Source organism: Macroventuria anomochaeta (genome assembly GCF_010093625.1).
Source record: "Macroventuria anomochaeta strain CBS 525.71 unplaced genomic scaffold BU25scaffold_1, whole genome shotgun sequence".
Taxonomy (NCBI): Eukaryota; Fungi; Ascomycota; class Dothideomycetes; order Pleosporales; family Didymellaceae; genus Macroventuria; species Macroventuria anomochaeta.
Genome location: NW_022985362.1, coordinates 1,667,954 through 1,686,693, shown reverse-complemented (window position 1 = coordinate 1,686,693; position 18,740 = coordinate 1,667,954). Strand labels below are relative to the sequence as shown.

Genomic DNA, 18,740 nt, shown 5'->3' with positions numbered 1-18,740 from the left:
CAACCGCCTATCCTTAATTAACCTGTCAGAGAGGCGGACACTGATTCAGGGTCATCAAGTAAGGCCGAGCCGTGTCGAAAATGGTCAAAGCGGTAAACAAGTTCTTGTCACCGTCTGATCGAGCTGAGTTTTCTTCTAAACCTCGTTGATGGTGCCCAAGGCTTCAGGGCAGGTGGTTGTCGATGGTTGGGTCGAGGTACGGGCCACGTGGGTGAAGTTCGAAAGGCGCAATACAGGCGAAGGCTTGCAGACACGAAAACTTCCTTCCCTCCACCAGCGTCTATCATAACACATCACCTCCGTGCGCAGATAGAAGCCGCACGCTCTCAAATTATTGTTGGTGATGCGTCTTAACAGAGAGTGTGATAGCGCAACCCTGTTTGACGTCTGCATGCACGCATGAACCTCGACACTCTCTATGGAACGTGCCCTGTCACCCTCGGAGTGTTTGTTCCTGCACACATCGCTGGCCAAAAGGGATGATGATCAACCAATGCACGAGTCAAGGAACCATCTCTCCGACGGCTCTTTGCCCGTTTCGTACACGTCCCGACCGCGGGGAACATCTGCCGTCCTCGACTTCTCTTGGCTGAACTTCTTCACGGACCCTCCATTTCGGGCTTATACAGGTTCTGTAAAGATCATCTGACAGATAGAGCGACATGCAGGCCCTCGAATTAGCTTACGACTTGCCGAGAGTGGGCCATTCGTCCAGCAATTTGCCATTGCAACACCCCTTAAGTGAGCGAACAGAACGATGACCGGTCCTTCTTTTCGCCACTGCCAAACGGTGCGGGTAGCGGGCACTTGCAAAGAGCATCCGGAGCCGTTACGTTGGTAAGTGGTCATCGTTCAGCTACCCATCGATCGACCATCAGACTAACGGGCGGATAGTCACAGACTCATTGATCACGATCAGACGGGAGACTATCATGGCTCCATCTACGATCTGGTTCACAGCACTCTTGGCTGCTTCGACAAGCGCCTCACCTTTGCTGACTCGCCGTAACCTCAACGTGCTCGTGGAGGCTGACCTCGAAGGTATCACTTCATCTGTCAAGAACCTCTTCCTCCAGGGCTCCAACACTACCGTCCCCAAGAATGAACATTCTCGTTGCAAGGTCTACCCAGAAGATGCTGCATGGCCGTCCGACGAGGCATGGTCACAGCTGAATGAGTTGACTGGTAACCGCCTACTCTCAAGACCTACGCCTCTCGCTGCCGTCTGCTATCCGTCCCATCCGGACTACGATGCTGAGCAGTGTGCGACCTACTCGGCAACATGGACTCAATCGTACACACACATGCACGATCCTATCGAGATGATGTCTCCGGTTGCTCAAGGTATGACTTGCACAGCACCAGTCATCTTCGATAGCCACAACTGCACTCGAGGAGGCTTCCCGGCCTACGTTGTCAACGCCACGGAGCCAAAGCATGTCCAGCTCGCCGTCAACTTCGCCAGGAACTCAGGTGTTAGACTCATCGTCAAGAACACCGGCCATGACTTCCTTGGCAAGAGTGGCGGTAAGGATGCTTTGAGCATCTGGACACACTACATGAAGGATATTGAGTACATTGAAGAGTATGCAGACGAGGAGCTCGGTTACACTGGCCCTGCGTTCAAGGCTGGTACCGGTGTACAGGCTTTCGAAATCTACAAGGCCGCAAACGAGAAAGGCAGGATCGTTGTCGGTGGAGAAGGCGAGACAGTCGGTGTCATGGGAGGCTACATCCAAGGAGGTGCGTACGCACAACATGTGATTATATGAATATGCTGACGGAATCAGGTGGACACTCTCCGCTGACCGGACTGTACGGCACTGGTGCGGACAATGTTCTTGCCTTCGAGGTCGTCACTGCTCATGGCGAGTTCGTTGTTGCGAACTCTACCTCGCACACTGACCTTTTCTGGGCAATGCGCGGCGGAGGTGGCAGCACTTTCGGCGTTGCAACCTCAGTCACCGTTAAAGCACACCCCGATCTACCAGTCACAGCGTGCCGCTTCAGCTTTTCGTCTAAGCAGACTGGCAACGAGACGTTTTGGTCCGCCGTTCGTTCCTACCTCGACATCAACGTTGCGAACGCCGATGCCGGAACCTACACCTACTGGATGATCCTCCCATCGAACGGCTCCTTCACGTTCCAATTCTCCCCCTTCTTCGCACCAAACAAGACCCTCGAAGAAGCCACCGCCCTTCTACAACCCTGGTTCCACAAACTCGACAGTCTGAACATTACCTATGCACCCAACATCACCTACTTTGACACCTACTACTCCGCCTGGCGCTCCTCCTTCCCTCTCGAATCTGTGCAAAAAGCCAACGTCGCCACAGGCTCGCGCCTCTTCCCGCGGGCCAACTTTGAAACCGAGGAGAAGCGCCAAGAGCTGTACGAAAACATCCGCTCGTCCAGCGAGAAGAATCGCGTGCAAGTACACTTCAACATGCAGGCTAAGTCGACCAGCGACAATGCTGTGAACTCGCACTGGCGCCCTCTTGTGTCTTTCTCTATGCAGTCTGTGCGCTGGCCTATCAATAGCACCGCCGAGGAGATTCTCAAGATCAGGAAGGACTTCCAGGATGTCGATATGCAGAAGTGGAGGGATATTAGTCCTGACGCGGGAAGTTATTTGGCCGAGGCTGACAGGCTTGAGCCGGACTTTGGGCAGGCGTTCTTCGGTGACAAATACCCAAGGCTGTTAGAGTTGAAGAGCAAGTTGGACCCGCAGGACGTGTTTTTCGCGACCACAGGAGTTGGCAGCGAGAGGTGGAAGGTGGAAAGTGTGGATGGGTTGCCAAATGAGAATGGCAAACTATGTCGTGTTGAGTGAGGAGCAGATGACCAGTAGACGAGTTGTTACATTCCAGGTTTTCTATCGAGAGCCCATCTAATTTATTTCCCACAAGCAGGAAACCGTAGAGTCCGTCTGTCTTCGACAAGAACAGTGTGCGAAGACAATCCACCCTCGACCTTCCTCTCTCTCACCTTCTTCTCCTTTCGCAACACTAATCGTGCTTCTTCACCCCCTCTCACCAGCCTTGCACGCAGCCTCTCAATCTCGCGCATCATCCTCGTCCTATCCGTCGCCGGTGCCGCCGCCACCTCCTCTTCCCCACATCCCTCCATCTCCTCAGCCGTCAAACTCGTCCGACTCTGTTGCAGGACAGTGAAGCTGGAGGCATTCGCGTCGCTGGCAGCTTCGCCGGGGCTGCTCAACCCAACGAGATACTGTGCATACCCACTCACACCAACGCGATCAGGCCACTAGCGATGTGCCGTTCTCCACGCTCGTGCGAATACGCCCGTTCTGACTCGGGTAGGAGCGCAGTGTGGTGCGGTCGGGTTGGCAGTAGCATCTGTTCTCTCCGGGGCGGGGACAGGGGCGGTCTGAGGACGACTTGCTCTTGCGGGAAGCTGATCGATTGGGCCATGTTGGTGTGTGGAGGTATTCAGGAAATCAGGAAATCAGAGTCGTGTGATGGTGGTGCGAAAAGTGCAGGTGTTGGCTACGTGCGGCCTTGGTGTGGAGTTTGAACTGTGAGATGTGAGTCTGCAGGGTGGTGATGAGATGCAGACGCACAGAAAGCGAGGAAAGCGAACGTATTCAAAATGACTCAAACTGCGCACCTGAACCATTAGAACGGCTTTGTATTCATCCATGGATCACCATGTCCTCAGCCACGACTATCTATCTCTCTCATGCAACCCAACCAACCGACTATCATGCAATCTGTTCACACCCAATAACCTCGCGCGTAATGTGTAATCCCCCTCATATTCCGCGCATACGTAGACTGATATCTTACTTTTTGCATTGAACATGACTTTTTCCTAACGATCGCCCCGCCAATGATAAAGATGGAAAGAAAACGCCGGCTCTGACCCAAGAATTTACATAGAAGGCAATGTACAAGTAAAGGAAAGAAAAGGGCGCTAAGGGTTTAGCGACCCGATCTATCCTTGGTCTGCGCTCTGCGCTTCTTTTGTACCTCTGTGGATGTTGTCAGTAAAGTTAGTTGATGCGGAGTGGAGAGGGGACGGCGTACCTTCGTCGTACACCAGGAATTCGTGCAGAGCACTTCCTGTGGGTACCATGGGCAGGACAGGAACCTTCTGGTCGGTGACAACCTCGAGCAAAGCCGGGCCGTCGGACTCGATCAGCCACTTCAAAGCTCCCTCGAGCTCGTCAGGCTTGATGACGCGCTTGGCCTGGACGCCCATAGCGTCACCGAGCTTGACGAAGTCGGCGTTCTTCTGATGTGTGTGCGAGAAGCGGTCCTCGAAGAAGAGGGTCTGCCATTGTGTGACCATGCCCTGCTCCTCGTTGTTCAGGACGATGACCTTGCAGCCAATGTTGAACTCAGCAGCAGTCGACAGCTCAGTCAGGGTCATGCTGAAAGACGAGTCACCGTCAATGTCGATGACCAGGCAGTCTGGTCGGGCAACCTTGGCACCAATAGCCGCGGGCAGACCGTAGCCCATGGTACCAAGACCTCCGGATGTGATCATGGTGCGCGGGTGTGTCCACCTGAAGTGCTGTGCAGCCCACATTTGATGCTGTCCAACACCGGTTGTGATGATGGTCTTGTCCTTCATGTGTGCAGTCAAGTTGGAGAGTGTCTCGATGACGGTCTGGGGCTTGATCAAGCCGTTCTCGCCCTCCTTCTCATAGGCCCAGGGGAAGCGCTTCTTCCAGTCGGCGATCTGAGCAAACCACTCCGGCCTGTCCTTGACGATGTTGACGAGGGGCAGCATCTGGGTCAGACTGGCACCAACGTCGCCCGCAACAGCTTCGGTGGCCTGGATGACCTTGTTGATATTCTTGGGCATGATCTCGAAGTGGACGATGCCACCACGGCCTTCCGCTGCGGCGGCCTTGGCAGCCGGCGCGAACTTGGCCACAGCTCCGGTGATACGGTCGTCGAAACGGGCACCGAGAGCAAGGATCAAATCGGCTTCCTGCATGGCCATGTTGGCGTATGCGGAGCCGTGCATACCGAGCATGTGCAGAGACTTGGGATCGAGCTCATCGAAGCCACCGAGGCCTTGGAGGGTGGTAGTAACGGGGATGTTGGCCTTGTCCGCGAGCTCCTTCAGGAGCTCGGGCCCATTAGGTGTCTGGAGGATACCCTGTCCAGCGTAGATGACAGGCTTCTTGGCGATGTTGATCAGGTCGGCAGCTCTCTTGATCGAAGCCTCGAGCTGCTTCTTGGAGACCTCCCTTGCGGCCAGAGTCGCGGCGCTGGTGGAAGGAGGGAGGGTGCTGGAGATGGGGATAGGGCGGTTGAGGGTGCCGCCGGTGACATCCTTGGGCAGATCGACAAGCACGGGTCCAGGACGACCGCTGGTAGCGATTTCGAAAGCCTCGTTGATCCTCTTGGGCAGCTCGGCGATGTTCTTGACCATGACGTTCCACTTTGTGCATGCTCGTGTGATGCCGACGGTGTCGGCCTCCTGGAAAGCATCGGATCCGATCATGTTGGTGACGACCTGTCCGGAGAAAACGACCATGGGTGTTCCGTCCATGAGGGCGTCCTGCATGGGAGTGACGACGTTGGTGGCACCGGGGCCCGAGGTAACAAGCACGACGCCAGGCTTGCCGCTGGCGCGGGCGTAACCCTCGGCCATGTGGCCAGCGCCCTGCTCGTGCCGTGGGAGGATGAAGTCGAAGTGAGGGGACTGGTAGATGGCATCGAAGACGGGGAGAATGGCGCCTCCAGGGTAACCAACTGAGTCAGCGTGTTAGTGCTCTGATACGTGTCTTTGGAGAAATGCGAGCATCACGGGCTCGATGGCGGAGACATACAGATGTGCTTGACGCCCTGGCGCAGCATCATCTCGTGGAAGATCTGGCCACCAGTCATGCCGACGAACGAGTGGTCCATCTCAGGCGCACGGTAGGGCTTCAGAGGCTGCACGCTGCCATAGTCCTCGCGGTTGAAGGCCGGCGCTGGGCGGGCGCGCGACTGTGTCTGCGAGGCGGCGGCGGCGGCGGCGGCGGCAGTGCTCTGTGTTCTGACATCCTCCTTGACGACTTTTGTGGCGGCTGCTTGGGCTGGTCGGGTCAATGGCGATGACTGTGCTCGCACAGCCGAAGTGGAAAAAGTGCGTGTGCCCTTGATGGCCGCGATGGCGCGGGTCCGTGATTGCTGCATGGCGGGGAAGACGCGTCCGGGCAGGACTGTGTACTGCAATCGCGAGGGTGGAAGGTGCGATTGAGGTTGCTCGAGGCGTGAATGAGGGAGGAGGGAGCCTCTGCAAGTCTGCTGCTTGAAGAGTCACTGCTTCGCCTCCAGGGCACCTCCAGACCGGCCCTTTTAGTGAAATATGACGGGGGCGCTGATTGGCCACTCAACTGTGGGGAAACCGATGATCGGAGACGACTGACAGCCGGAGCATGTGAGCTTAAGCCCGAAGAGACAACCCTGGCACACACACCATGAGCCTCAACCCACAACGCAGCAGCACCCATGGCCGCTCGCCGAGTGGACGGGTCCTCCTGGCCCGGCGCATGACCAAGGGCCCTCTTGACGCCGATGGTGTCCTCGACGACCCGCTCGCCCCCGATGCGCCGACCAGCACCAATGCCAGCAATGCCAGCAATGCCAGCACCCCCAGCACCCCCTCGCGCGTCCTCTCACCCACACGCTCGCCCATAGCCTCTCCCCCGCCAGAAGCCAGCGCCGCCGCCAGCGCCATACAGGCCAACCTCTCACTCGACGTGTCCTTTCTCCGCGACCCGTCCGCCTACCACGCGCTCCCCACCACCGCCCCGCTGCCCTTCCAGCATGCTTCGAACATCCCCTCTGTCGCAGCACCCATAGCCTCGCTCCTCCTGTCCGGCCACTACCGCCTCGCCGCCATCGCTGCGGCACGCAACATCGTCTCCGCCGCAGCATCCACCGACTACCCCACGCTCTTCCATCTCGTGCACATCCGGCTGGCCTGTCTCTGCTTGATCAGCGAGCACGCGCTTGCAGCCCAGGAAGCGAAAGTCTTGGGCGATCTGAACAGCGCCTTCTACCGCCACCCGCTGACGAATGTGCATCTCGTTCCCTGGGAGCTGCGGCTGCTGGTTGTGCGGTTGACGGCGCTGGGGTATGGCGAATGGCGGAAGGGGATCATGGGCTACTATGAGCTGGCGAGGGAGTGTCGCGAGAGCATCATCCGAGCGGCCGAAGAGCCTGAGAGGGCACTCTGGAGAAGGAGACTGAGCGATTGTGGGATTCGGGTTGCGAATACCCTCGTTGAGATGGGTGATTTGGAGGGCGCGGGGAGACATTTGGGGACGTTGTCCAAGAACGGCGGCGACACGGGCTCAGCCGAGGCCAGGGAAGCGCTGGTCATGGAGACGCTGGTCTGGCTAAGAGTCGGTGATCTCGCGAGCGCACGACGTTGCCTCGCGGGAGCATCTGAAGCTGAGAGTGATGCGCTTCTTGACGGTACGCTGGCAGCACTGGTGCAGCTTGCAGACTCCGACTACGAAGCTGCAGCGTCATCCTTCCGCAGTCTGCACGAACAGTTCCCTGAGGATGCCATGGTTGCTCAGAACCTCGCCGTGTGTCTACTGTACACAGGCCGCATCCCAGATGCCAGGGACCTGCTCTCGAACCTGGTCGATCAGAGTCCACCTTTCCACTCCATGGTTTTCAATCTGAGTACTGTGTTCGAATTGTGCACGGAGCGGAATAGGGACAAGAAGGCCGAGATGGCAGAGAAGCTTGCAGGCCGGAAGGACGGCGGAGGTGTTGGCTGGGAGAGAAGTGCAGTCGAGTTCAAGCTATAACCGCTACTCGACTAGACGCGATGTTACGAGTTACGATCTCAGATATGTTTTGCTGGTAAAGATGTACGAAGAATAGATTGACATGATCTACCATATTCAGGAAGCTACCTTGGCGGAGCTATATATCAATGATTGCATCGCGGTGCAGTCTTCTCCCGTCATGCTCTTACAATGGAACAAAGGATGTACAGTATGGAGAAAGTCCAAATACTCATATCCAAACCGCCCAATTTTCGAGTCTCTTCCAAAAGCGCCAGTGTAGCAGATGCCGGCCCATATGCTGTGGCGCCGCGTGGTATAGTATTGAGTTACGATATCGACGGTAAGGAAAGCTGTGCGTAACCGTGGAACTGCCAAAATGAGACAAATCTGCGAAGCCTCCCAATGGAGCTACAATGAAAGTAAAGTCAGAAGCTAGCTCATAGTGGTGGCGGGCTCATCCAAATGCGCTTTGCATACGGATTTCCCAAAGTCACAACTCTTCATCTTCTTCCATCTTTGATTCGATGGTCGTGGTGGGGATCGTACCCTCAGAGTTTCCTCGCTCTTTTTGTGCACTCAAGAGAGTCTGGCCCAGGCTCTTGCGCACGTTCTCGTCGAAGCCTGGCAAGGAAGCGCGGTGCTTCTTGAATGGTGAGGCGACACTGCTCTCGACGTCGGCGGTCGCAGTGGTGGATGAGGAGCCTTCGGCGGCCGAGTTGCCTGGCACAGGTGTGCCAGAGACAGGTGACCCGGAGGATGACTCGCCTGCGGGCGGACCGTGTGCAAGAGGTTCAGCGGAATGCTGTCGTTTCAGCTGTAATGGGGTCAGTCGAGTCGTTCACGATAGTTTGGTAGGACAAACCTTGATCTTCCGCACGCCTTCTGCAAGTTCACCCTGCTTGGCTGAATCCTCGGGCGAAAGCATGCCTTTGTCCATGACGTCCTTATCATCATCGGCATCGTCAGCCCTCGCATCGTCTTCGTCGTCCGCGTCGCTGTCCATGGCGTCTTCATTCTTCTTCTTAGCCTTTGGTGAGTGCATATCGCGGTAGCCTCCAAAGTTCTTTGTGCCTGAGGCTGCGTTCAGGGGCTTAAGGCTGCCGAAATCCAGTCCTGATTTCCGACGGGTCGCCGGTGATGCTACAGTAGCCTTCTTGTCGTCGGTCTCAAGAATACCCATCTTCTGCAATTGACCTGCTTGTCTTAGCTTTGAACGTCTCGCAAACCCCTGTGTACACTTACGCTCTCCGCGGTACAAGAAAGTAAAGACAGCATATGGCTTGTCTGGGGGGTCAATACCGGTGACGGTCTGTGTGCTAATCGACTTGGGATCCAGCGTCTTAGGCTTGGCAAAACTTGTGGTGTGGTCGATATCTTCGCCATCGCCGCCGTTTGCTTCATCGTCGTCGTGCGCATCAAATTGCGGCGAGTACTCCCCGCGCTTAATCTCGCCAGACGCTAGGACACGGAACAAGGCGACCTTGATCTGACCTGCAGCTTCCGGTACAGGAGGCTCGTCGTCTGAGTCGGAGTCTGATGTGAAGAAGTCATCGTTCCCTGACAATGCTTCGACGGGCGCATCCTTCTCATCGCCGTAGCGCAGAACACCATTTCGTGATGGTTTGCTCTCGTCTTCGTCACTGCTGCCGCGCGCTTCCCTCCTCTTCCTGCGCTTCTTCTCCAGACGCTGCTTTCTCCGCTCGATCTTGGCAGCCACGTTCTTGTCTGTACCCTCGAGATCGAGTCCGTTGAGCCAACGTTCTAGCCCGACTTCGCGGAACAGGAACTCGCGCTCAGCTAGTCCTCCTCCTTCTGAGTCTGGCACGCTGACCCAACGGGAGTTCACCCATGTTTCCTCACCGCGCCGTAACAGTGTCGCTACCTCCTCTTTTGCTCGTCCATCGAAGTAGATATAGGCGGCGATCGTCTCGTTTGGTGAAGTCGTGAGAGGCTTGTAGGGAGCGATGCCAGCACCGTACTTGCCCCGCTCGCTGGTGAAGCCTGGGAGGCCGCCGACGATTTTCGGTTTCGGGTTGGGGTCTTCGGCAGTGGGCTTGGGTGCCGAGTAGGGGACATGGAGACCTGGGGTGAGTAGAGTGATCGAGATAGCGAATGTAGACTGCTCAGGCTTGGTAGCACCAGGCGGAATTGTTGCGGGCGGCACGGGAATGTACGACGTAATGCGGTGGAATTTGGATTGCTTCTGTATCGAGTGCTCTGACAGCGGCCCGTTGGGAGTGTGGATGCTCACCGCGAGCCCCAGGAAGCAGGGCATGGCAGGCTATAGATAGCGGTTACCTGCGCAGGGAGATTACCGCGGGGGTGGTGCGGAGCTGCTCGTAGCTGCGTGGCCTCGGCTCGCTTCAGATATACTGCTCTGTCTCTGCCGGGAGAGGAAGTTACACAGCAAACGAGCGAAATTTCGGTGTGGGGTAGATTTGGGTGATAGTGTTTATGATTGCGGTGTAGGCGGCGGAGAGCGCTCGGAGCGAGAAGAGGGACGATGCTCCTACTAACGGGGCCAATCACATAAATGACCACAGAGCCGCGTGATAGCGCGTGTCCGCGGCACGCAGTCAGTCACAAGTTCGGAGGAGAGTGAGTGTCGTTCTAAGTGAAGTGAGGTCAAGAAACATGAACGATGTTGATCGCGGCGGCGTGGTGTGTCTATGTGATTGGGCGCCTTCGCGACAATGAGCAAGTCAAAGGTCCCTTGACCCCGGCCCCGCGGCGGGCGCGTCATCGTCAACAAACACTGGCGAGGTCATGCACAAATTGTGCCTGATCATCGCTAATGTCTCACTATGCTTGATATGTCTTTCACTGTCTTCGCAAAGTGCTTACATACATTCGTCTAGTCCAGGGTATCTTGTACAAATCAACGCTGCATTGTTCACTCTCCATCTGATGCAAACATGTCTTCAGCTTTTGGTCGCAGGCGCCTAGCCCGCGCCGCTGCAGTCTCTCCTGGTATTTCAGGTGTTGCATTGACTGAACTGTTTTTTGGTGTCGGTTCGACACCCTTGACCTCCGGTTCAGCGGGTGCCACTGTCTCTGGCGCCGCTTGGGGCGTACCGTCGTTCGACCCGTCAAGTGCGTTGATGTACTCACCATCTTCTTGGTCGACGTCCATCTTATCATCCCCATCAGCGTCGTCCACCTTTGTGCTAGTAGTAGCCTTTGAGGCGGCCTTGCGCTTGTTCCTCTTTTCTGCCAGTTTCCGTTCTTGCTCAGCCTGCTCCTTCTGTCTTTCTTGCGCGTTGAAAGCTTCATCAAGGTGTTCTAGAGCAGGTTTGTCGAACAGATGCTCGTCTTTCCAGACTGTGAGGATACTGTTAACCTCGTCCCTGTATGTTCTCTCGGTCATGCGTCCCATCTCGAGCTGTGCAGGGAGCCTTTGAAGATGCTCAAAAGCCTTACGCTCTACAAGCTGCGTACCGATGGCCAGTCGGTACTTGTATGACGCGCCAGACTCTCTCGACGTGGTGAGGAGAACGTCGGAGATGATGCGAAGGGCGTTCAAAGTAGTTTGTCGCAGATCTGTACGTCTACGTTCTTCTCGACCTTCTGCCTCACCAAGGCGTCTTCTTGTGTTGGTCTCGGTCATCTGGAAGGGCTCGATCAGATTCGAGATTAGGATGTGTATGACCTCGTCCATGCCTTGCGCAGCATGTTCAACAGCAAAGACAGAGATGGCAGCTATGTCATCTGCAACAATGCTTCCGGGTGGTAGTGATGTGAGCAGCCACAGAAACATCGCTCTTGATCGAGGGCTCATGATACCGTGGTTGTTGTCGACCCGACCAGGATAGTTGTCGCCAACGGGGAGCTGCCTCTGCTGAGGCTTCTCCTCATCTTCGTCATCCTCGGAGTCTTCATAGTCGGCATCGAATGCTCCTAGGTGGTTCGCAAACTCGTCCGCTAGTGGATCTGTCGGTCCTTGCCACATACCTTGCCGAGCAAAGATCTCCGAATTTGGGGTGTCGCATACGATTTGGTGCATTCTCCACCTATAGTACCGGTTTACGGGGTGCTTTTGATCGAAGAGCCAAGCGAAGCGTTCTTCTTCCTGAACTTGTGGATCGTTCATCAGACCAGCCTCGAACTCCACACCGCCATTGATGACACCTTCAATCGTCATATGTACCAGACGCAGCGTTGCCATGTCCGGTGGCTGGTTGGCAGTGACAACCAGACGTTCGGTATCTTCGCGCGGGCGGTCCCTGTCCCTAGCTCCACCTCCAAGGTCTGGTGGAGGAGCATAGCCTTTAGCTATCTCTGGCGCTTGCCATCGAGCGCCAAACGGTTCTGTTCGTTGTTCTGTACCCACAACACGTCCACCAAGATACCTATCCAAGTGCAGATAGTAACCTCTCCCCAGGTACTTCTTGTCGTTTAGCCTGTTCATAGCGTCGTCAAGATCTCGCGCATTCGCATCTTTGTCAAAAATGATCTTCATTGCCAAGCTGGGTCGTCCCTTCATCGCTGGACCTTGCGGGGGGATCTTCTCGATCTTTGTTACTTTGAGCGACGGGAAGTCCGCGAAGAGCTCCTCGACGCGTTTCGAATCCATTGTTGGAGGTAGATTCGATGCTTTCGCTACCACCGTTGTGTACAGATTCTCCCTCTGCTTGGATCCATCGAGAGAGCCTGGACCCGTAGGAGCTGTGCCGCCAAATCGTGGTTGTGTTGGAGGGTTGAGTCGTCCTGGCCCTGCGTTTCTGAATTCATCGAGAGGATCTGTTTCGAGGGTCCCAGGTCCACTTTTCATATTCCGTTGTCGACCTGTGAAGTGTCTCTTGCTTCCCGTAGGAACAAATACTTCTTCCTCCTCTTGTCGCTCTGGTTCGCCGAGGACCTTGCTACCAGCACCGTGCTCCTCCTCGAACTCGGCCATGACCTTGTCCAATGCATTTTTCTCCTCGCGCACCTTTGCCTCCTCTTCTGCTTTGGCCTTGGCGTTCAATTGGGCTTTGTTGCCCTTGGCCGCACCCAATGAGAACTTGAACGCCATGTTGGTGGTGTGAAGTGTGAGCGGAAGCTCCCGCAAAAGTGAACGTTGCGGGAGACGAGCTGCAACATCCACTAGCGCCGATCACTTTATCGATAGCGCGCCGTGCCATGCCTTCGCCATCGTCATCTCGCAAACAACGACCTCGATATTCCCCTGACTACTTCCAAATTGGCAGCATGGTGTCGGTGCAAGAAGTCCAATCTTTGCTCCATTTCCTGTCAAAAGACGCCAAAGTGCCGCTTGGTCAGGCATTAGGGAAAGTCAAAGACCTCCAAGCCGCTAAACTGCTGACGCGTAAGCACGTGAGAGCGTAAAAGCGCGACAGGTCTGACCAAGTGTGTACAGCTGAGCAAATCGCCAAAGCCAACTTCCAGAGTCTGAAGACCATCTTTGAAGATGAGAAGATAGCACGACAGGTCCTCAATGCCGCCAAACGGGCATCGAAGAAGCGAACTTTGAGCGATCCATCTGGTCTAGGACCGACGCCAGCGTCATCACCCAAGAAGATCAAGCCGTTATATGGACAATCCCTCACGCCGTCAGAAATTGAAGCTTCACTCGCGCTACCAGAAGCGATAAACAATGAAGACATACTCAAATCCAAAACCATCTTCACTAATCGAGCACCACTAGTCTTGGCATTCACAGTGGCACTGCTGAAATTCACCATGCCAGAACAGCCGTTATCAAGCAGACTGAGCCTCGCACAAGCCGTCGTCAGTATGAATAGCAAGACCAAAGCAGTGCACATCGGTATCGACAGCGGAAAGACAGCAGAGGATGAAGGCTGGGGAGAAGGGCAACCAATCATTCGAATCATGAACAGAGAGGTTCGAGTAATGAAACGCTGGGGCTACGAGTGGGAAGAGACCTCAACAAAAGAGAAAGTCAAGAATGAGGAATGCACCGTGAGAGAGGAGGACTCAACACAAGGGGCCCTTGTAGGTGACAATCCGCCGACTGAAGCTAAAGAGCCCGCGCTATGGGGTATCGATCTGGAGGCACTCAAGAAAGCCAACTATGGATCCAACTCGCACAAAGGATCAAGCCAACTCCCAATATACACCGCTCAAGGGGCACGAGCGTATCTGCTGAAGTCGTTCGAAACCCCAAAAGCGGCCTTGACCGACAGCGAGGCTACACCTGTCAAAAGGACCGCTGCTTCTCTAACAGCGGAAAAAGAGCGGAATCTTGGGATGTTGCTGGGCGCTCTCGAGCTTTTGTATCAGTCTTGGGCCCAGGTTCTGAGCAAAGAAGACCTCGATAGACAAGCTTGGGGCTGGTATGTACGTATCCGTCCGGAAGTGGCGTCCGGCCAGGCCGGCTGGGGCGAGAAGGGCACTGTAAAATTGTCAGACATTCTTGAGCTGAGGCGGTCTGTGGATCAACGAATGTAACTATGCAAGTGTTCATGACAAATTGTTGCCGTATCTTGGACGGCAGATAGTTGTCCGTGTTGTATCTTGATATTCTGCTTGTACTCAAGACTGCTCAAGCCGCACTCTCACCCTCGGAGCCACTGGAACCAGACGAACTCTTCCTCACATTCGCTGGATACCAACCGCTGAGTGCGTCTAGATCCTTGATTATAGCCACTTTTGCAAACTTACTTCCCCCTTGCTGCTTCACTGTAGTGCTGACAAGGTCCTTTCCCTTCTTCGCAAACACATTCTTATAATGCTTATTACGGTCTAGCATTAGCGCATTCCATCCAGCTCTTTTAGCCCCAAAGAAGTCATGTTCGAGAGAATCGCCAACATACAGCTTCTCAAAGTCCTCCACCGTCAGACCATCGTCTCTCCCACTCAACGTCTCTTCGAACGATTTGACTGCGGCGTCGAAGATGCCACGCTCGGGCTTTTCGACACCAACGTCGTAGCTGAGTACAACAAAACTGATGTCGTCTTCCAGAGCGGCTTCTGCTGTGCGCTGGTCTGGTGTACCCACTCTCCTTGGACCGATTTTGAGACCGAACGACGATAGGATGCTAGGCACTCGGTCGTCTGAGTTTGTGATGATACCGACGACCGTTTTATCCCAGGGCCAGGATTCGGTTGAGGATTTGTTCCGTAGCATCTGAAAGAAGGGCTTGACGTCCGGGAAGATATCATAGCCCTCATCCGTAGAGTACCGAAGTAAAAGTTTGTCCACCATAGCTTGAGGTACGTCTTGGCCTGGCTCCAGCCACGGCTGGAACGTGCTGTGAATCACCTGTATGTTGTTAGGTGTTGTTCGATCTACGCATTGGCACGTCTAAAGCACACTGAGGTCTTACGTTCTTCCACCACTTCTCTGCACCGAGATTTGTGGCCTTGCCATAGTTTGGACTTCTTTTCATCCCCTCTTTGTATGCTCTTTTGAACTCTCTGCCAACGTCCGCCTCAGGGTTCTTGGTCTCGCATTTCACTCCATGTTTGATGGCAGCCTGAGCATACGCTCTTGGGATTGGTGTATTCGGTTGAAACAACGTCCCAAATGCATCAAAGCACAATAACAGGTTCTTCTTCGCACACTGCGCTCGTGTTGGAAACATAGTGACGTTGTTGTCTGGTCGCACCTAGAGCGCGCTGAAAGGGGCAGGTGGCCCTTGCTCCTCCAATGGGACACGATGACCTCCGCGATTTCAACACCACGTCAACTGCAGTCACTCATTTCACTAATTGCCCACCGCATAAGATGGCTCCAATCAAGCAGACCAAGGACAAATACTCTGTCCTCCTCCCCACATACAACGAGCGCCGCAACCTGCCCATAATAGCATGGCTGCTCAACAAGATGTTCACGGAGAAGTACGTGTCCCTGCAACCCCTCAAAGAAGCACCACAACAGCAGCATTGGTAGCTAACAGCGATTTCACAGCAACCTGGACTGGGAGCTCATCATTGTTGACGACGGCTCACCAGACGGCACGCAAGAAGTCGCCGCGCAACTCCAAAAAGTCTACACACCGCAGCACATCCAAATCCGCGCGCGCGCCGGCAAGCTAGGCCTGGGAACTGCGTACGTCCACGGCCTGCAGTTCGCAACGGGCAACTTCGTCATCATCATGGACGCCGACTTCAGCCACCACCCCAAATTCATCCCGCAGATGATCGCGCTGCAGAAGACCAAGGACTACGATATCGTCACCGGCACACGGTATGCGGGCGACGGCGGTGTCTATGGCTGGGACTTGAAGAGGAAGTTTGTGAGCCGTGGTGCGAATCTGTTTGCGGATACAGTGCTGAGGCCGGGTGTTAGTGATTTGACGGGTAGCTTTAGGCTGTATAAGAAGGAGGTGTTGCAGAAGGTTATCAGGAGCACGGAGAGCAAGGGGTACACATTCCAGATGGAGATGATGGTGCGCGCGAAGGCTATGGGCTGTACGGTTGCTGAGGTGCCTATCTCGTTTGTTGACCGTCTGTACGGAGAGAGCAAGCTTGGTGGTGACGAGATTGTCGAGTACGCCAAGGGTGTGCTGAACCTGTGGTTGAAGGTTTGAGCGAGCAAGAATGCATGGCGTCGGCGTTGGACGGTAGGGAACATGGGCATTATTGGGAGCTCTCGGGCTTGCTGATCAATGATATCCACGGCAGGTAGGTAGATGATTACTTTGGCTTTGCGTACATCTACTACTGCCGTTAACTATAATAACTCACTTCTTCTCCTTTGTCACCGTTCAAGCTCCCAGTCTTTGTCATTAAACGATCACTTTTCCACGTAGTCACTTTTCTGGCGCCCCTAGAACTCCGGTGGCGTCTGGAACTCCTCTTCACTTTCAAGATCCTCCTTTCCCACCGGGTGGCTCGTGAGCGCAGCAGTCCGACTCGCCGCAGCAGGCATGTCGCAGAACGACTTCGTTGCTGAGTCCTTCCTGGGCTGCATCTCGACTGACTGATACGGGTTACCGGTGACGGGCAGATGTCTTTGACCCTCTAGACTGCCTTCACCCCCTTTAGTAGCCGGCGGAGATGACGAAAGGGAGGTCTCGGTGACAGGCAGATAATCTTGTGCGGTGGTGAAATGATCTCTGTCGTTCGCCGGTTCGGGTTCGTTGGCGGACGAGTTCTTGGACAAGAGGAAAGTGGAGATAGAGCGTTTGGTCTGCTTCTTGGCCTGTGGCTCATGCTCTGTCGGCCGGGGCGAGAGGGTCTGCAGTGGTGGCGTGTTGCCGGGCTTGGTGTTTATATCAGGCTTGCTGGGCACTTTACTCCCTCTTGAGCCAATAGACATGAACCGCCGCAGCTTTGTAGGTTTGTGTTCTGGTTTGCGGATGGCGGTATGTTTATGATCGAGTTCGACTGTCGGCTTACTGTCGCTGGCGCCGTCAAGGTTCATTGTTGCGGTGAAGTGAGTTAGAAGGTATGAAGACTATGGTGAGTGCATTAGGGAATAGGTGTTCACGCAGTACTCGTTCGATCTCTTCCTCTTCGGCTGTATGTGGCCACACATGCTCTTGCTTGTGCGGGATCCTTGTGAGTTGCCGTGACTGCCACGAGCTAGGGTGAGAAGGAATGAATGATTTGATCATTGGGCAGGCAGGTAGCAACGCCTATGAGCACCCTAGATATCAAAGCCGACGCATATAAGCATGATGTCAATATAATTTGGCGGGAAGAAAATAGTAACAAACGATAGAAAGGAATGTGCAATGTGTAGTACAAGGGACTATAGTGAGAGCACTAAGACGGGTGTTCAGTTGGCAACTTCTTGAGTTCTGTGCAGAAGTATTCCTGCGGATTGCCGGGACAGGTAGGCGGTGGGTTTGAAGCAAGGGTTCAGATCTGGTGTTTCTCCGTGTTCCGTTCAAGTTGGCTGTAAAGGACTTCGTAGGCTTGCAATGCGGTGTCGCTAGGTATTGTTATGACAAGGTCAATATCGCAGTCGTCCCGTATCATAAGTTATATCGACCTATGCTCGTGAGCAGCACCTCCGACTCATCGCAACAAGTGCACATATTAGCACGCGTGTGGAGGTATCGTTTCATTCAGGAGCATGTCCCAGTTCGTTGATTTCCTGGTTATCATGTCTCCTCGCATATCCTCCCCAGTCACAGCGCCTCGCAGCACCAGACTAACGCATCCATGTCCTCATGATGACCATGTGTAAAGCCGATCGATTCGTGAAGAACTCCGAAACCGAAGGAAAATGCCAACGCGCCACTTCTCCCCAAAGCAAGCACTTATCGCAGGCGGCGGGCCTCGCGTTCGGACTCGAGCAGGCAGAGAATGTCGTTCTCACGGACTGTATTGTATTAGTTTGCCGGTTGCGACAGGATGGTGAGGGGAGGTTGCGTACCAGCGCCCTTGACGTTGCGGATGATGGAACGGGTCTGGTCGTCCATGAACTCGACACGGCACTGGGTGACACCACCACGGGAGCCTATGTCGCTGTTAGCCTACATTTCTTGCATTTCTTCATGTCCAAGCCTCGAGCAGCCAGCAGACTGCAGCCATGCAGTTGCCTCCATCTCTTCCTTGTGCGCTGCCTCAGTGCGGGGATCGCGTACCGGTTCGGCCAAGGACACGGGTGACCTTGACGAGCTTGACGGGGGCCTTAGCGGTATCCATTGTGTGAGATTGTGTGTTCGACGGGAGACGGTCGTTCGGTGTGGATTTGCGCGGCGGGTGGAGGGTGAGCTGTTGTGAAATCGCTACTCACAGTTGCCAGGAATTTCGCTAGCACGGTGTGCGCCGCTAGTGCGATAAGCGCTTGCCGTTATTGGATCGTTACGTGGCCCCACCCCCTTCACAGTAACTTCACTCATGCATCAACATCGCAGGTGCCCAACTTTTCCTACTGTTCTTGTACTGCTAGCTACAAAATGAGTTTCTGTGCTATTTGGACAGGTCAGCCACGAAAACATTAGTAATTATGGTACTCAAAAATCTTGAAAACCTCGACGCAGAGGGACTGGCTGAGAGTAAAGGAGGCCGCCCAGAGGTTGACTGCAATCAACACTTGATTTGCAAACCT

The 18,740-nt window shown here is 54.8% G+C and overlaps 10 protein-coding genes across 10 annotated transcripts; 4 read left to right on the top strand and 6 right to left on the bottom strand.

The window, feature by feature from the left end:
• The first annotated feature begins 762 nt into the window (after positions 1–762).
• BU25DRAFT_12773 (FAD/FMN-containing isoamyl alcohol oxidase-like protein MreA) lies at positions 763–3,053 on the top strand. The gene is made up of 3 exons (XM_033699393.1): positions 763–837; positions 895–1,743; positions 1,791–3,053. The coding sequence occupies exons 2-3, from the start codon at positions 933–935 to the stop codon at positions 2,831–2,833; spliced, it is 1,854 nt and encodes a 617-aa protein (XP_033567969.1). The 5' UTR covers positions 763–837; positions 895–932; the 3' UTR covers positions 2,834–3,053.
• A 580-nt stretch (positions 3,054–3,633) lies between these two features.
• On the bottom strand, positions 3,634–6,277 carry BU25DRAFT_381511 (acetolactate synthase). Its single transcript, XM_033699670.1, has 3 exons — positions 5,810–6,277; positions 4,050–5,732; positions 3,634–3,994 (listed from the first exon to the last, which is right to left on the bottom strand). The coding sequence occupies exons 1-3, from the start codon at positions 6,156–6,158 to the stop codon at positions 3,945–3,947; spliced, it is 2,082 nt and encodes a 693-aa protein (XP_033567968.1). The 5' UTR covers positions 6,159–6,277; the 3' UTR covers positions 3,634–3,944.
• Positions 6,278–6,446: 169 nt separating this feature from the next.
• Positions 6,447–7,959, top strand: BU25DRAFT_405640 (uncharacterized protein). The gene has a single exon (XM_033699835.1). It carries the CDS (start codon positions 6,515–6,517, stop codon positions 7,787–7,789), a length of 1,275 nt encoding a protein of 424 aa, XP_033567967.1. The 5' UTR covers positions 6,447–6,514; the 3' UTR covers positions 7,790–7,959.
• On the bottom strand, positions 7,900–10,415 carry BU25DRAFT_405639 (uncharacterized protein). The gene is made up of 3 exons (XM_033699834.1): positions 9,014–10,415; positions 8,634–8,965; positions 7,900–8,585 (listed from the first exon to the last, which is right to left on the bottom strand). The coding sequence occupies exons 1-3, from the start codon at positions 10,044–10,046 to the stop codon at positions 8,262–8,264; spliced, it is 1,689 nt and encodes a 562-aa protein (XP_033567966.1). The 5' UTR covers positions 10,047–10,415; the 3' UTR covers positions 7,900–8,261.
• Positions 10,416–10,623: 208 nt separating this feature from the next.
• Positions 10,624–12,795, bottom strand: BU25DRAFT_405638 (uncharacterized protein). Its single transcript, XM_033699833.1, has one exon. The coding sequence runs from the start codon at positions 12,783–12,785 to the stop codon at positions 10,665–10,667; it is 2,121 nt and encodes a 706-aa protein (XP_033567965.1). The 5' UTR covers positions 12,786–12,795; the 3' UTR covers positions 10,624–10,664.
• Positions 12,796–12,913: 118 nt separating this feature from the next.
• BU25DRAFT_381498 (uncharacterized protein) lies at positions 12,914–14,182 on the top strand (the record flags this gene model as incomplete). The annotated part of the gene is made up of 2 exons (XM_033699669.1): positions 12,914–13,079; positions 13,131–14,182. Exons 1-2 carry the CDS (start codon positions 12,962–12,964, stop codon positions 14,180–14,182), a joined length of 1,170 nt encoding a protein of 389 aa, XP_033567964.1. The 5' UTR covers positions 12,914–12,961.
• Positions 14,183–14,469: 287 nt separating this feature from the next.
• BU25DRAFT_444426 (uncharacterized protein) lies at positions 14,470–15,318 on the bottom strand (the record flags this gene model as incomplete). Its single annotated transcript, XM_033700042.1, has 3 exons — positions 14,470–14,476; positions 14,548–14,996; positions 15,061–15,318. 3 exons carry the CDS (start codon positions 15,316–15,318, stop codon positions 14,470–14,472), a joined length of 714 nt encoding a protein of 237 aa, XP_033567963.1.
• A 110-nt stretch (positions 15,319–15,428) lies between these two features.
• BU25DRAFT_486795 (glycosyltransferase family 2 protein) lies at positions 15,429–16,423 on the top strand. Its single transcript, XM_033700184.1, has 2 exons — positions 15,429–15,574; positions 15,645–16,423. Exons 1-2 carry the CDS (start codon positions 15,462–15,464, stop codon positions 16,264–16,266), a joined length of 735 nt encoding a protein of 244 aa, XP_033567962.1. The 5' UTR covers positions 15,429–15,461; the 3' UTR covers positions 16,267–16,423.
• Positions 16,424–16,505: 82 nt separating this feature from the next.
• BU25DRAFT_453497 (uncharacterized protein) lies at positions 16,506–17,102 on the bottom strand (the record flags this gene model as incomplete). The annotated part of the gene is made up of 1 exon (XM_033700093.1): positions 16,506–17,102. The coding sequence occupies one exon, from the start codon at positions 17,100–17,102 to the stop codon at positions 16,506–16,508; it is 597 nt and encodes a 198-aa protein (XP_033567961.1).
• A 633-nt stretch (positions 17,103–17,735) lies between these two features.
• BU25DRAFT_405635 (ribosomal protein S28e) lies at positions 17,736–18,409 on the bottom strand. The gene is made up of 3 exons (XM_033699832.1): positions 18,274–18,409; positions 18,063–18,146; positions 17,736–18,008 (listed from the first exon to the last, which is right to left on the bottom strand). Exons 1-3 carry the CDS (start codon positions 18,332–18,334, stop codon positions 17,947–17,949), a joined length of 207 nt encoding a protein of 68 aa, XP_033567960.1. The 5' UTR covers positions 18,335–18,409; the 3' UTR covers positions 17,736–17,946.
• Positions 18,410–18,740: the final 331 nt, after the last annotated feature.